At 38.6% G+C, this 12,483-nt stretch overlaps 2 protein-coding genes across 2 annotated transcripts; both read left to right on the forward strand.

The window, feature by feature from the left end:
• Positions 1 to 5,013: 5,013 nt before the first annotated feature.
• Positions 5,014 to 7,180, forward strand: LOC104121112 (cytochrome P450 86B1). Its single transcript, XM_009633005.4, has 2 exons — positions 5,014 to 6,491; positions 6,580 to 7,180. Exons 1-2 carry the CDS (start codon positions 5,205 to 5,207, stop codon positions 6,946 to 6,948), a joined length of 1,656 nt encoding a protein of 551 aa, XP_009631300.1. The 5' UTR covers positions 5,014 to 5,204; the 3' UTR covers positions 6,949 to 7,180.
• A 4,241-nt stretch (positions 7,181 to 11,421) lies between these two features.
• Positions 11,422 to 12,138, forward strand: LOC138909787 (uncharacterized). The gene has a single exon (XM_070201002.1). The coding sequence runs from the start codon at positions 11,422 to 11,424 to the stop codon at positions 12,136 to 12,138; it is 717 nt and encodes a 238-aa protein (XP_070057103.1).
• The last annotated feature ends 345 nt before the right edge of the window (positions 12,139 to 12,483 follow it).

Here is a 12,483-nt window from a genome sequence, read left to right on the forward strand (position 1 = left end):
CACAAAAATTCTATCAATTGTGGGAACTAAGATAAGCTAAGTATGCACGCAACAAGGGGGCAGAAAGACCAGAAAGACCAGAAAAAGTAATTGCATATGTTTAAATAAAGCTAAGATGGAACGAAATTATTCGATCAATAATCCAGAGCTAGTTACATCATGAAAGCACTTAAGATTTCGGAGTATTATTCATGCAACATATATGTTGACAATCATACAACCGTAGAAGGTTCCGGTATAAGTTAGAAGGAAGAATTGAGCCCGGGTCATAGACAAAGGATTGAATTGTTAAAGGATCGTATCATGGATATTCCATAGCGCCCAAGAAAGGCTAAAGTAATCACTAATACCAGGAGCCGCAGATCGGAAGATAGCTTAAGCCTACATAAAGGCTGATCAGAAGGAAGAGGAAACTAAAGAGTTACGTCAACCAAGTAAATCACGAGTCTGATTATTGGACCCAAAATATTATAGATATCATGATTAAGAACATTGCAGAATCACTCTTAATATCAGAGGTACAAGAGAGATAACACAACAATCATATTCTATAACGGCTCTACGATAAATCCAGTTAGAAAAGTACGAGCCTCGTAAGAAGTCAGTATGAAGCCCCCACCGGTTTGTATATGCACCAGAGGTGCAAGTATTATAATAGAGCATCAAGTTGAGATAGAAGATGTGATGCGAGATTTTAAGGTAAGAAAGGTAAAGGTAAACAACATACGAGATACTCAAATGTAGAAGATGGTGAATAGTCCATACCTCGGATAGAAGGCTAGAAGCACTGGGATTCAGTATCCAGGAATGATAGCGGCGTCGTCAGTGGCATATTTTCCAGCCTATGGTTTCTAGGTATCAAGAGGTCTAGTTAAGAAAGTAAAGAAGAGTTAAAGACGATGTGATATCTCGCTTGGTGTTCCAGAATAACACAAGAAAATCTATGGTGCAAGCAAGTTGAAGGAAGGTTGCGAGTAATATAAATAGATATGTGTTGTCGTAAGCTAAAGTATGGTAAAGCGACAAGGTTTAGGAAGACAGGAGTAAAGAAAACAAAAAAAAGAAGCGAATGAGAAGGTAACAAAAATGGATAAGTCCTCAGGATTAAGCCCATGAAAACAAGAGAGATAATGGGTTCTCTAAGTTATAGAAAGATCATTATAGCCTGAATGAGCTCAAAGGAGTATAAGACTATTAGTATTTAGAATAGATGGAATGCTACCCTGGTAGTAGAATGAGGGTGTAATTATGATAGATGAAGGATGACATTTAGGGCTTTGATTGAGTAACAATTTCATGAATTGTACAGGATTAAAATACCTAAATCACATTGGGATGCTATGAAATATGGTTATGAAAGTATAGTATCGTATCACCCTTAGGTGGATCAAGAAAATCACTTCAAATATTCCACGATGCAACGTGAGCCCTAGTGATTATGTAAGAGGTTTCAAGTTATCAGTGGTATATGGTAGATCAATATTGAGGTGAATCAACAATGGATGGACAAAAGTCACAAAGTATGATGTGAGATTAGGCCGTCATTCTTAAGATGAATAGTAATGAGGAAGCATTAAAGGACTTAGATTTATACATATAGGATAAGCAACGAAAGTAACATGGAGTTTGGTAGCAGACCTCACCAATGATAAATCAAAGTAAGAGTTATGGTACAGTATGACCTACCTAGATGCAGTAATATCATGCGGATGGATAGCCATGTCTATGAAATAAGATAAAGCAATATTTGTAAGTTCGACAAAGTAACGATAAAAGAACTTCAGTATACTTATAGATTTCCAGAGGGACATCTTATCAAGCTCGGTATATGTTCACAAAGTGAGGCCTAAAGATTGGCTAAAAGCTGGAGGAAAAAGGAGAGAAGATCGCATAGGCGTACTTACAAGGATAGAGTCATACAGGCTGTATGATAGAAGGTAGCAACAGTTACGAGATTGGAAGGATTCTGATTACAAGTCATGGTGTGAGAAAGAGGCCTAAAGGGGGGGATGCCTTGGCCTTTGGGATTCATTCACAGAACAATTGGCTAGATGGCAAGAGAAGTACAAAAGTATTCGCAAGAGCTATGGGTTATGAGAATGATAAGTGCATCAGTCAACATTCGAGGACGAATGTTCCAAAGGGGGAAATGATGTTACACCCCATATTTTTGTACATAAAAGTACGCCACAAATAAATTGACGTAGACTCGGGGATGAGATTTTCTTGAGATTATAAACATTTATGTTATTTATAACAAGCAATAAGTAAGCGCCGTGAAAGATAAAGGGTAAATAAATCAAAGAAAATGAGATTTATTGAAGGTTGTTGATTTGGGATAAAATACGGTCCGAGCGATAATACCCGGTATTTATGGACCAGTGCCATAAAAGATACTACATGACAATGATAGTAAGGTGTACAAAGTATGTTAAAAGTGAGTAGTATTTTAAGTAAGTTGAGATAATTCTTAATTATGTGGGTAATTATTTAATTATTGGGTAATGGGATATTACCTAATTAATTAGGGATATATTGGATAAGGATTAAAATTGCATTATGTGGCAGCCTCCCCTTCAAATTAAGTGACTCATAAATCTAGTTGAAAGGTGGCAAACTAAAGTGTTAAATACAAGACACTACATCCCTCTACGTGTAAAGAAATAAAAGATTGGCATTTTGGCTTCATTTGGACTTTAGATATTCAAGTAAGTAATCTTATAATGTTTTCCTATTGCAAAGATTACAAAACGGACGTTAAGAATATATAAAGAGAATTCATAACATCTTAAACCAATTCCTACAAGGATTCCAACGTTAGCAACCTCAAATCAACGAGATTTCAACAAGATTTCTTAAAACAAAAATTCCAACCAGATTTCTTAGCACCTTAGCAACGTGAGATTTTGCGATTCTAAGGGAGTACGATGCAACCTTTTCCAAGAATACCATACGGATTTTTTCCTACTCCAGGTTTGTTAAGGCTAAGCCCTTCCTTCATTTTGGCATGATCTCGTAATTACATGTGTTTGATAACGAGGCATAAAGAGAAGTTCATACTCCCGAATTTATGTATATTTTCCTAGTCTCATAAATTACAGTATTCTCCTTATCAGGACATCATATTTAATTGAGTATTGTCTTCTTCTAGTCAAGAGAGCAGAGAGCCTATATATACAGTATTATAGTATTTTCATTACCATCGAGCTATAATCGATGGGCAGGCCCCTATTGGGAAACCTCTGATCAGATGGTAAGATATATACCGAGCCTACTGTGGTCGGACGCCTATGAGCGAGCCCAGCATGACCGATATACAAAGCCTAGTATGGCCGAGCGCCTATGAGCGAGCCTACTATGGCAGAGCAGTTATATATATATACCGAGGTTATAAGGACAAATAACTATTTTACTTACTATATTGAGAAAGTTGAGTCAGTATCAGCAGGTGAGCATATCTTCAGATTATCTTTGACTCCCAGCTACTTTCAGTTATTATATTATCAGTTCAGTTTCAGCTTTCAGTACATTGCCTTACATACTCGGTACATTATTTCGTACTGACGTCCCTCTTCTGGGGGCGCTGTATTTCATGCGTGCAGGTTCAGACAGACAGACAGGTAGACCTCTCCATTAGGTGTTGCCCGAGTTTAGCTTGATCGGTAAGCTCTATGCCCTTCGGAGTTGCCGGGACTAGAGATTTCTGTACACCTTGTGTATATATGTATATATGTTATGAGTAAGTCGGGGCCCTGTCAGTTCACAGTATATCCATCAGTAGAGGCTTGTAGACATATCCTGTCAATTAGTGTAGTATGTTGGGCTTGTAGGCCTTTTATGCATATTTTGTTGGTTTGCCAGCCGTAGTAGTTATGACGGCCTTGTCGGCCCAGCTTTATATTGATGTTTAGTCAGCATTCGTAATTGTCTTGCAATGTGGTCCATGGCCAAAATATGACATTATATGTTCAGAGTCCCTTAGTCGCAAGTTGGTACACAAGGATAGGTGAGGCACCGAGTGCCGATCTTGCCCCCCAGGTTCGGGGCGTGACACTAGCTAACCACAACATCATCAAAGTAATAGATAAATAATGGTATCGCAAACTAATAAATAAATAAACTTACCATTAACTCGTAAATTCAAAAAAAAACTCTTGAAGAAAAAAGGAGACACCTGCCATCGATCTTCACTTGTTCTTCGAGTTTCTTCATTATCAGATTATCATCTATATGGATCTACATCTTTCACTTCATCATTCTTAACATATATAACCATTACCATATGGTTGTAATGGTCCATAATTGTGGAAAAGGGAAGGTTGTAATGGTCGGTGACAGCCATTGTTGGGACCGTTATTTCATTAATGGGTGGAGATTATATTGTATAAGAAAAATAGCATATAAATATGAAAAAAGGGATACAAGCCAAAAAAAGAAGAAAATAGATAAATAAGTTCCTTGGCCAAAGAGATGCGCCAACTCATCTACATTCCTCTTTTTTCCATGTAATAGAATTAAAAGAAAGATTTTAACGGAAGTAAAGAATGAAATAATTTAAATTAAAAAAAAGGGTAGGGGTCCGGTTCATAACAAACCTGCCGCAGGTTAATGGCTGACCCGAATCAGGCAGCTCAGCTACACACGTGGACAATTGCCCAGAAACTAACCAAAAAGGAATAGTTTAGACGTGTCACCAGTTTAAAAGGGTAAACACGAAACCAAAAGTTTTTGTAGCTAAACCACACACCTGAAATTTTAGTATGCACATTAGTACAAAACCCCCTAAACGAATTGAAAGGACAAATAATGGCTCTGCAAAACGTGTGTGACAGACTCAAATTTTTTTTGTACTTAGGTTAACTGTCTCACCCACTCTATAGCAAAAAGCTTCCAAGTATGGTCAACCCCATAAGCTTTAATAAGACATGTCTTTATTTCCACTCTTTCCAAAAATTGATTTTTGATCAAAACCCTGTTTTACAAGAAAAGTGATTGAAATCAAGGACCAAGCACCAAATAGTTGAGACCCAAATATTGTGAAGATATATTAGAAAGCCTCTATTCCATTTTCAGCTCACCAAATCAAAACTGCTGGTTGTACAAACTTAAGCACGCCAAGAAAACACAACTATACACCTCCTAAAAAACTTTCCCTTATAACAACTATATTTCTAGCAGTAGAATCACACAAAAACAACCACTCCATGCATAGCTACAACATTTCCTATCATCTAAACATCATGAATTCGTTGAACACCATTAACATGACTTCTTCATCCTCCACATCCTTCTTTGCATATTTCAACCCGAACGGTCTCTCGACAAGTTTGTTTCTCTTGCCAGATATACAAATGATGGAAATATTCCTAGCCTTAGTTGTTTTCATTTCTATACATTCTTTAAGGCAGGGGAAGAAACAAGGATTACCAAATTGGCCATTAGTAGGGATGTTGCCTTCTTTGATTTTAGGGCTACGGAAAGACATGTATGAGTGGATTTCTGATGTTCTTTGCCGGATGAATGGGACGTTTACGTTCCGAGGTCCATGGCTCACCAACCTCAACTGTGTGGTGACATCCGATCCCCGGAATATTGAGTATCTTCTCAAGACAAAGTTCTCAAATTTCCCTAAAGGTGACTACTTTAGAAGCACTGTTAGGGACCTCCTTGGAGATGGAATATTCAGTGCAGATGATGAGATTTGGCAGAAACAGAGGAAAACAGCAAGCATTGAGTTCCATTCTGCTAACTTTAGGAACATGACTACTGATTCATTGCTGGAGCTTGTTCATTCTAGGCTCTTACCTGTTTTGGAAGATTCAATCAAGCAATTAATCCCCATTGATCTTCAAGATGTTCTCCTTAGGCTCACATTCGATAACGTCTGCATGATTGCTTTCGGGGTTGATCCGGGGTGTCTCCACCCTGGCTTACCTGAAATTCCATTCGCCAATGCTTTCGAGTCAGCAACCGAGGCAACCATTCTCCGGTTTGTCACTCCCACGCTTGTCTGGAAAACCATGAGGTGCCTTGGGTTAGGAACAGAGAGGACGTTGAAGCATTCATTGAAGAAAGTGGATGAATTTGCTGACGAAGTTATCAAAACTAGAAAGAAAGAGCTTTCTTTAGCATCATCAGAAGATAGCAAAAAAAGATCGGATCTTTTAACAGTGTTCATGGGGCTAAGAGATGAACAAGGAAGGCCATTTTCGGGTAAGATCTTGAGAGATATTTGTGTGAACTTCATTCTAGCTGGAAGAGACACTTCTTCAGTTGCATTAAGCTGGTTTTTCTGGCTCTTGAATCGTAATCCGGAGGTTGAAGAAAGAATTTTGGCTGAGATTTGTAAGATTTTGAATGAAAGAGAGGATGCAATTAAGGAAAGTCCTTTGATTTTCAAGCCCAAAGAGATCAAGCAAATGGAATATCTACAAGCTGCTCTTTCAGAAGCTCTCAGATTGTATCCTTCTGTTCCAGTTGATCACAAAGAGGTAAAAGTTTCCCACCTTTCTTCCGAACTGGCATATCCATTCTTCATCATCTTTTGCTCATCGATCAATTGTTTGGTTTGTTATCTAGGTTGTTGAAGACGACGTTTTCCCAGACGGGACAGTATTGAAGAAGGGAACAAAGGTAGTGTATGCAATCTATACAATGGGAAGAATGGAAGGGATATGGGGGAAAGATTGCAGAGAATACAAACCAGAGAGGTGGCTGAGAGATGGCCGGTACATGAGCGAATCCGCATATCGCTTCACAGCATTCAATGGAGGACCTCGCCTTTGCTTAGGCAAAGATTTCGCTTACTATCAGATGAAATTCGTCGCTGCATCCATCCTCTACCGTTACAATGTCAAGGTAGTCGAAGGTCATCCTGTTACGCCCAAAATGGCTTTGACTATGTATCTCAAATATGGACTACAAGTCAAACTTTCCGGGCGTACGTGATCCTTCTCACAAGAAATACTAAATACTTTCTTTGGCTCTTAATGTTTGTTTTCCTCCTTTTGTCTTTTTTTTTTTTTTTTAAATTTTCAGTAATATAAAGAGCAGGTTGTATTGACAAGTATGAAATGAAAAGGTGAGTTACTAGGAAAGGAGAAAGGGAACAAAAAATTGATGAATTAGGTATATACGGTGAGTGACCGACTGGAATAATAGATTTCTGTGTTGATTGTTATGATTCTTTATTTTTAATATCCATTGTTTCAGTTTCATGCTAATTTTCTGTATCACCTCACTATATATTACAAATATATAAGCACAGTCAATAGATTATTGCATGCTAATACACGTATTTTTTTTTTGTTTTTCCTTTTTCCATAAACCCGAATCTGCTTCTCAAACCAATCAACTATGTCCATTTGTTAGATGACAACAGTATTTGGAATAGAATAGGACTTCTTGGGTGTATTTAGTACTGAAAATATTTTTCAATTTTGTCATGTTTGGTTGGCTTAAATGTTTTGGAAAATATTCTTCTCATGAATTTATTTTCTTCCAATTAGAGAAAATTATTTTCCCTATCAGAAGAAGGGAAAACATTTTCCAAAACTCATTTTCAACGTTCCTCGCCCTATTTCCCATCCCCACCAATCCCCACACACCCCCTACCCACCTCTCCCCCACCCCACCAACCCACACACCCCCGCCCACCCTACCCTATTTCAACGTTCTTTCGTTTCAACAAAATGAGTACTTACTTATCATGTTGTAGAAAGAGTACTTTCCTTTTTTAACCAAAAAAAGTATTTTATTTTTAGTTATAGAGCACCAATTTCAACTTTATTTTTGCGGAAAGAGTAAAGCACTACTTCAGTTCTTTTGGGTTTGGGTGAACCTTTAAAAGAATAAATAAACTCTTCAAGAAAATAGAGTTATGAAAACGTCAGTTTTTGGGGGTTTGGGGGGGGGAGGGGGTGGGGGTGGGGGTGGAGGGAGGAGAGCATAGGAAACATGGGGATTTAGGGAAAGGAGGGTCACGAGAGTAGCATAAAAATATTTTATACTCTCTAACCAAACACTAAAAAATATTTTCTGGAAAAAGATTTTTACTCACCAATCAAACAAGGAAAAATAAGTGATAAAACTATTCATTTTCTAGGAAAATATTTTTTAAGAAAATATTTTTCATGGAAAATAGTTTCTTTCATACCAAACACACTCTTATCTCTCCCCTTTTAGTAGATAAGATTAAGTTTCAAATGTAAATTTGTTTACCCACAAATAAGTATAATTAAATTATTAACGTAGTTTATAAACACGTGAATTATATTGATCTGATAAAATAAAATAACACAACACAAAAGGAATAAAATAAAGATAATTGAAGAAAGAACAAGCCCGAGTTTCAGATTGATCTCACTAGAACTAAGACAATTGGCAAACCTTAATAACAATAATATAAAGTTTTTGCAATACAAGTATTTTGTGTCCTTCAACGAGTACAAATATCACTATTTATAGTTAAATTTGTAGAGACAAGATTCTAAAATCATGCTCCTCTTAAGGATAAATAAAAAACCCTCTTGATGGTTACATAAAGTTTGAGAATAAATGTTATAATTTTCTGTAACGGCTGCTCCTTTAACATTGCCATCTCCAATCGGTACCTTGCTTTCAAATTCTCTTCCCCAACCTGGATATCTTCGAAACTTATGTAATACCAGTCACATGCTTGTATCCAGTATCAACCATCAGTTGACTCATCTCCTACCTGTCTTCACTACCACATGTCTACTCGAGAGGCGTACACCTGTAATCTATAAATTTTACCCAATACAGATAGTCATCTACTTTTCGGCGACTCAACTTGATGTGTCCGAAAAGTATATAAGACGTTCTCTTTTCTTGGCAGAAAAGTTCTTGAATAGTTGCTGACACTAAAAGGGACGCATGTCTCTTAACATTTAATGAGTCGAACACGTGTTGCCCTATGATTCGATTAACAGCTTCGCCAGTTACCTAAGTAATGATGGCTTTACACTGAACCTCCAATAAACTTTCTCCCTTTTCTCCAATTTCATCTTTAACTTTTACACACGTCTTCATCGAGCCTTCTTAAAACTTCTCTGCAACTCCCCTTTATCAGCAAAACCTTCAAATTCGAATACCATACTTCCTTAATCACCAAGTCTTCTGCTATTTATTTCCCTGGTAATTCCTCTTTTTCCCCTAAACAACATAGCCTTAATTTGACTTCATCCCTACTTTCATCTACCGGCATCGGGACTTGCATCGGCAGCGGACCATTTAAGAAAAATAAGTCCATAAGACCTGAAACTGGACCTCCCATAACAAACACAATCATCCCTTTTCAATGGTCTTTCAAAAAGGATCTCCAGGTCCAAAAAGAATCCTATGACCCCGACAACGACAGAAATAAAGCCGTCGACAAATATCCTTCCTCTATTCACTCGGAGAGGATTCCCATTGTGAAAGAGAATTGTGACTGGAAGAATAGCGAGGTTTTAACCTCCTTAAGGTGGAGAGGGTTACTTTTAGCAAAACAGAGTAAGGTTTTATTTATACATACCCTTTTACTCTCAGACTTGGCAAAGAAATATACCCAATCATCTTGGAACTTTGCCGTAACTACCAAGTCTGCTTGGCTCAAGTGGGACCGGTGATGTAATGTCCTGACCAATTATTTTGAGTATTTTAGCCCTGATCTCCTATTTATTGCCTCCTCTATGTTGTATTATGGTTATGTGATTTGTCGGGGGTGTTTGGCTTTGGTTCGGGCAAGTTTCAGAGTGAAATGGGGCACATCGTCCGTAAGTTGGAGCCTTAAGTTGAAGGAGTTGACCGTTGTTTGACTTTGGTGTAGACAACTTTGGAATAGAGTTTTAACGATTCTAATAGTTCTGTATGATGATTTTAGACAGTAGGAGCGTGCCCGGATATTGATTTGGAGGTCCGTAGGTCATTTCGGCGTGAATTGGCGAAAGTTAGAAAGTTGAAGGTTTGGAAAATTGGAAAGTTTAATCGTGAGTTGACTTTATTAATATCAGGGCCGAATTCCGATTTCGGAAGTTGTAATAGGTCCCTCATGTCATTTATGACTTGTCTGCAAAATTTGAAGTCAATCGGAGTTGATTTGATATGAATCGGCATTAGTTTTGGAATTCAGAAGTTTATGTTACACCCAATGTTTTTGTACGTGAAAACACCGTAAGTCAATTGATGTAAGCTCGAAAATGTGATTCTCTTTGAAAGTATATAAAGTGATCTAATGATATTACATCCCGTATTTTCGTTCAACATACAAACGACTAGGTTGAGGACGAATGCACTTAAACGTGAGAAAGGAGATTTTGGACAAATAAAAATGAGCTGTTTACTTACCCGACGTGCCTGCTTCACCAACTTACTTTTCGTCCTACTTTCTTGAGCTACTAGATTCATGTCTAAATTATTTAATAAGGATGAGACACATGTTTCAAAATGAAAAAAGGACCAACATGAATCACCTACTTGATTAAGTAGGTGACAAGCAGGTGCATCACCTACTTAGAGCTTGTGGATCAAATTAAAAGGGAATGAAAAAGTATAGAGATGGGCAAGTCTTGTGGCAGGCCAAGACCCATCTTCTCAAGCCCATTAGTGGGGCCATATAAACATAGATATATCTCAATTTCACTTAGAAAATAATTCATAATCCCTCTCTCTATTGCAACATGAAGGAGCTCCAAAATATCACCCCCAAGATATCTCTCAAAGTTATCCTAGGGTTCAAGACCAAATCCACAAGTTGGTAAGGTGATTTCTCTCATGGAAGATCAAGTTCACCTAGTTATCTCTCTACTTTATTTTTTAGGGTAAAGAGCTTATTTGAGCTTGAAGTAAAGCTTAGTTGAATGATTATTCTTGCTGCCAAGGTAAGGTTTAACTTCTCCTATATGTATTTAAGATCATCTATGTATATCTAGTTGATTTGATAAAGGAAACTTGTGAAGTAAGTCGAACTTTATATTGAAGTGTTGTAGTTGTTGGACTATTTTGAAGTTGAATTCTTGATGTTTTATGGCTAAAAATTAGTAGAAATAACTTAAGAATACTATTTCTATTGTGGTTGATGTGTTTGGAAAAAGAGAAGGCTTGGAAAGTATGTGGGACCGGGATAGAGAGGAGAGGGAGGCTAAGAGGCCTCGAGATTCTGGCACATATAGTGGTCCTCGTGCCCCAGTTGTAGCCCGTCATGGTAGTGTCTATGTGAGCCGTCCTGTTCATTTAGCACTTCCAGCTTCCAATGCTATTCCAACTACTCCCACGTCCCAGGTTACCCATTATGCACCGCCACTGTCTAGTGCACCTTCTGCACGGGGTGCTTTCAGCGGTCAGTCCAGCCGACCAGGCCAGAGCCAATCTCAGTAGCCATGTCCTCCGAGAGCTTGTTTTGAGTGTGGTGACACTCGTTATATGGTCAGGGACTGCCCCAGACTCAGGAGGGGTGCACCTCCACAGACTACTCAGGCTCCACGTATTCCACAGGGTCCTCAGGCTTCTCAGGTCGTGGCTACCGCACCAGTTGCCACTCCACCCGCTCATCCAGCTAGAGGTAGAGGTCGGGCGGGTAGAGGTCTTCCTAGAGGGGGTGTCCAAGACAAATGTTATGCTCTTCCGACTAGGACGGAGGCGGTTGCATCCGACTCAGTTATCACAGGTATTGTTTCGGTTTGTCATAGAGATGCATCAGTTTTATTTGATCCAGGCTCCACTTATTCCTATGTATCATCTTACTTTGCTCCATATTTGGGTATATCCCGTGATTCTTTGGGTTCTCCTGTCTATGCGTCCATGCCTGTGGGAGATTCCATTGTTGTTGATTGTGTGTATCAATCGTGTTTAATTATTTTTGGTTGTTTTGAGACCAGAGCTGACCAATTATTGCTCACTATTGTAGATTTTGATGTTATTTTGGGCATGGACTGGTTGTCGCCCTATCATGCTATTCTTGATTGTCATGTCAAGACGGCGACGTTGGCTATGCCAGGCTTACCGTGGCTGGAGTGGATGGGTACTTTGGATTATGTTCCTAGCAAGGTGGTGTCTTTCCTTACGACACATCGTGTCACGACCCAAACCGATGGGCCGCGACGGGCATCTGGTACCTTACTCAACCGAGTACCAACATAACGTATCTTTTTGTATTATACTATCATAGATAACTGAGCCGGAGAGGCTGCCGTGAGATAAGTAGAATACAACATGAAATACCAACTTACACATAAGACATACGGGCCTATGAGACCAAAATAACCACTCGTACACTCAACATAGGCCGACAAGGCCATACAATCTTTTACATACATGATATCTGTTTACAAGCCTCTAAGAATACATAATTATCATAAAGGTCGGGATAGAGCCCCGCTATACCAAAATACACATCTAAATCATACTAACCAAACAAGCAACTCCGGAGCAAATAGAGCGCACCAACACCTTTCCTGAGCTGATAGCCTACTTCTAGGACTCTCG

Source organism: Nicotiana tomentosiformis, chromosome 4 (assembly GCF_000390325.3).
Source record: "Nicotiana tomentosiformis chromosome 4, ASM39032v3, whole genome shotgun sequence".
In the NCBI taxonomy this organism is placed as follows: Eukaryota; Viridiplantae; Streptophyta; class Magnoliopsida; order Solanales; family Solanaceae; genus Nicotiana; species Nicotiana tomentosiformis.